The sequence below is a fragment of the Carassius gibelio genome, chromosome A10, assembly GCF_023724105.1.
Source record: "Carassius gibelio isolate Cgi1373 ecotype wild population from Czech Republic chromosome A10, carGib1.2-hapl.c, whole genome shotgun sequence".
NCBI lineage: Eukaryota > Metazoa > Chordata > Actinopteri > Cypriniformes > Cyprinidae > Carassius > Carassius gibelio.
The window spans coordinates 5,023,006-5,027,052 of NC_068380.1; the positions used below are offsets into that span (position 1 = coordinate 5,023,006).

Sequence of the window (4,047 nt, forward strand, 5' to 3'; positions counted from 1 at the left end):
AAATGATATTTTAAAGGAAAATTAAAACAGAAACCATTATTTTATACATTTTATTTTGATAAGTTTGAATTGTTACTGCTTTTTGACTGTAGCATCACTATCAATAGCCGCGTGTCAATAGTATGTGGCGCTGTTGATCTATAATCACCTGCAGAGACACTGAAATACAACCTTTTTTTGTTTCAAACAGTTCATTGAACAATAATAAATGAAGTACCTGAAGCTGACAATGAAGTAAATGTATAATAATTAGCACAGATGATTAATTTAGTGCTGTAAACACGCGTGTGAGGGGCGGAGACGCGCCGCGGAGCGTCAGACGCGCGTGAGGACCAAACACAGCAGAACAGTAGAAAACTTCACTCCTTTTATTATTTCTCTTTTACTATAGCGATTTATTTTTAGATACGTGATCTGAGTCTTTCATAGAGTTGTTTTATAAACGCAGTAACTTTGAAATCAGCTCTGAAAGTTCCTGTAAGTGTTTAAAAACGAATTATGATTTAATAACGTGTTGAATGAATTTGGTAAGAACGGTATTCTATGTTTTTTTACATAGAGGTTATTAATATAGACTGAAATATAGTGGGGTTTTTTTTACAGTGTAAAGGTGATCTTATGGTGCATTGCTCGTTAAAAGGATGTTAATATAATATAGAGGAAGATCAATCTTAATTATTGTTACTATATTAAAATGCATTCATTTTTTACATTCCCTGGTCAAAGTTTTCAGATACTTCGGAGCCTGTTCGCGACTCTGTTTATTCAGATCGGCACTTCAGAGCATGTTCGCGACTCTGTTGATTCAGATCGGCACTTCGGAGCCTGTTCGCGACTCGGTTGATTCAGATCGGCACTTCGGAGCATGTTCGCGACTCTGTTGATTCAGATCGGCACTTCAGAGCATGTTCGCGACTCTGTTGATTCAGATCGGCACTTCGGAGCCTGTTCGCGACTCGGTTGATTCAGATCGGCACTTCGGAGCCTGTTCGAGACTCGGTTGATTCAGATCGGCACTTCGGAGCCTGTTCGCGACTCTGTTTATTCAGATCGGCAATTCGGAGCCTGTTTGCGACTCGGTTGATTCAGATCGGCACTTCGGAGCCTGTTCGAGACTCGGTTGATTCAGATCGGGACTTCGGAGCCTGTTCGAGCCTCGGTTGATTCAGATCGGGACTTCGGAGCCTGTTTGTGATTTTTTAAAATTAAGATCTGGACATCAGAGCATGAAGTGTTTGTCAAACAGTTAATTTGTGATAAATGAATATTTGACCTGAGGCTTTTTTTTAACCTGTCCATGTGATTTTTAATTGATTTCAATGACTTTTGGAAGTCAATACTTCTTGTACCTCAGTTGCATGTGTTGTGTTTTATGAATTGTAATCAACTGAGAAATAAAGTTGAACAGAAAATATCATGAACTCTTAAAGATGATGATGAAAAGAAAAGATAATATTGCATATAAAATTATATCCTCCTATATAAATTATATTCCTCCTCAGATGCGTATTTAACATGTTTATTATTGTGGGGATTAGTGTGTAAGTGCCACTCACACACACACACACACACACACACACTGGTCAGAGTTTGGGATCAGAATGATTTATTATGGGGTTTTTTTAATCACAGAAATAAATGATATTTTAAAGGAAAATTAAAACAGAAACCATTATTTTATACATTTTATTTTGATAAGTTTTAATTATAAATGATTTTTGACTGTAGCATCACTATCAATAGCCGCGTGTCGATAGCAGGTGGCGCTGTTGATCTATAATCACCTGCAGAGACACTGAATTACAACCTTTTTTTTGTTTCAAACAGTTCATTGAACAATAATAAATGAAGTACCTGAAGCTGACAATGAAGTAAATGTATAATAATTAGCACAGATGATTAATTTAGTGCTGTAAACACGCGTGTGAGGGGCGGAGACGCGCCGCGGAGCGTCAGACGCGCCTGAGGACCAAACACAGCAGAACAGTAGAAAACTTCACTCCTTTTATTATTTCTCTTTTACTATAGCAATTTATTTTTAGATAGATACGTGATCTGAGTCTTTCATAGAGTTGTTTTATAAACGCAGTAACTTTCAAATCAGCTCTGAAAGTTCCTGTAAGTGTTTAAAAACGAATTATGATTTAATAACGTGTTGAATGAATTTGGTAAGAACGGTATTCTATGTTTTTTTACATAGAGGTTATTAATATAGACTGAAATATAGTGGGGTTTTCTTACAGTGTAAGAAATATTGTGTTATATATTCATGAGGCCAGCCACCAAATGCTATCAAAACATACTTTACTGGTGTTCAGATCACATATTGATTACATCACTTTTCACACGTGCAAATCACATCACGTGATTTAAATACCCTCTTCCCAGGCATAGGAACCAATGACTGCTCATCATGCATATATACACATTATCCCAAATACACCACATTTCCTCCCCCATTAAAAATCATACACCACATTATCAGTTCAAAAGCACCACATGTGTTCAAATTCTCAATTTCTAAAACGCTGTGGTAATTTAATAGTTCGTTTAGAGCGACGTAGACCCCCTGGACTTGGAATCAGGGGTTCTGTTAGTTCAAAAGGTACCTCAGAGTCAAATGTACCTGGAATTCCAGCAAATCCAGAATCTTGATCATTGAGTTCAGCATTTTGAGCTTGATCATTAGATTCAGCAGATTGAGCAGTCTCCTTTTCATCCGGTGGCATTGGAATCTCTGAGGACGAAGTGCGTGGTCTCAATTGATCACCATGCCGTCTATACACAGTATCCGATGCTGGATCACGTACCTTGTACGAAACAGGTCCTGTCTGTTGTGTAATCACTCCAGATAACCACTTCGGATCTCCTCCCACCGTACTTCGCAGGAAAACAGAATCATCCACAGCAAAGGATCTCTCTCTTGCCCGATAGTCATGTTGATTTTTCTGCAAATACTGTTTTCTGCGAACCGTCTCATGAATGTTTGGTTTCAGGAAGTCCAGCCTGGTGCGGATGTGTCTCTTTAAAAATAAATCAGATGGTGACTGACCTGTGGTACAATTAGGAGTTGTGCGATAGCGCAATAAAAATAAAGATAGTCTATCCTCAATGCACATTTGCTCATTAGTCAATTTCTTCATACCCCTCTTGAACGTCTGGACATATCTTTCTGCCAAACCATTTGTTGCTGGGTGTTTTGGTGCACTTCTGGTATGCATAATACCATTCTGCTTCACAAATCTTTGGAATTCATCAGAAGTAAAAGTAGTTGCATTATCAGTCACGATTTGTTCAGGTAATCCATATGCAGAAAACAATCTCTTCAATCTGGTAATAGTAGCTTGAGAAGTAATCTGTGACATACGAAAAACTTCCAACCATTTAGAATGAGCATCAACAATGATCATAAACATGTTGTTCAAGAACGGACCAGCAAAATCCACATGCAACCTTTTCCAACACTCACCCGGGAATTCCCAAGGATGAAGAGGGACGTGACTTGGCATTCTTTGTTCTTGTTGACAGATTTGACACTCCTTGCAAACTCTTTCTATATCCGTATCAATTTTAGGCCACCACACGTATTTACGAGTCAGAGCTTTCATTTTAACAATGCCAGGGTGTCCTGAGTGAATTTCCTGTAACACTGATTTTCGAAATTTGAATGGTACAATCACTCGTGTGCCCCATAGCAGACATCCCTGTTCTACTGACAGTTCATCTCTTTTCGCGTAGAATACTTTCAAATCATCTGACACTTCAATTGGCCAACCTTCCATGACATAACGAAACACTTTAGAAAGTTCTTGATCTGTTCTTGTCATTCTGGCAATCTGTGCTGCATTTAGAGGAGCTTCTTGAAGATGGTTTGTCAAAAGTGTGTTGATATTTGCTGAAATGGCTTCTGTTCCTACATCGGTAATTTCAGGTAATGGAATTCGTGACAAGCCATCTGCATTTCCATGATCTTCTGCCTTGCGATACATGATATGATAATCATATGCCGACAAAATTATCGCCCACCGCTGAATGCGAGCGGCAGCC

The 4,047-nt window shown here is 38.5% G+C and overlaps 1 protein-coding gene across 1 annotated transcript; it reads right to left on the reverse strand.

Annotated features, from left to right (window-relative positions):
* Positions 1-2,349: 2,349 nt before the first annotated feature.
* Positions 2,350-4,040, reverse strand: LOC128020902 (uncharacterized protein K02A2.6-like). The gene is made up of 2 exons (XM_052607706.1): positions 2,811-4,040; positions 2,350-2,737 (listed from the first exon to the last, which is right to left on the reverse strand). The coding sequence occupies exons 1-2, from the start codon at positions 3,987-3,989 to the stop codon at positions 2,594-2,596; spliced, it is 1,323 nt and encodes a 440-aa protein (XP_052463666.1). The 5' UTR covers positions 3,990-4,040; the 3' UTR covers positions 2,350-2,593.
* Positions 4,041-4,047: the final 7 nt, after the last annotated feature.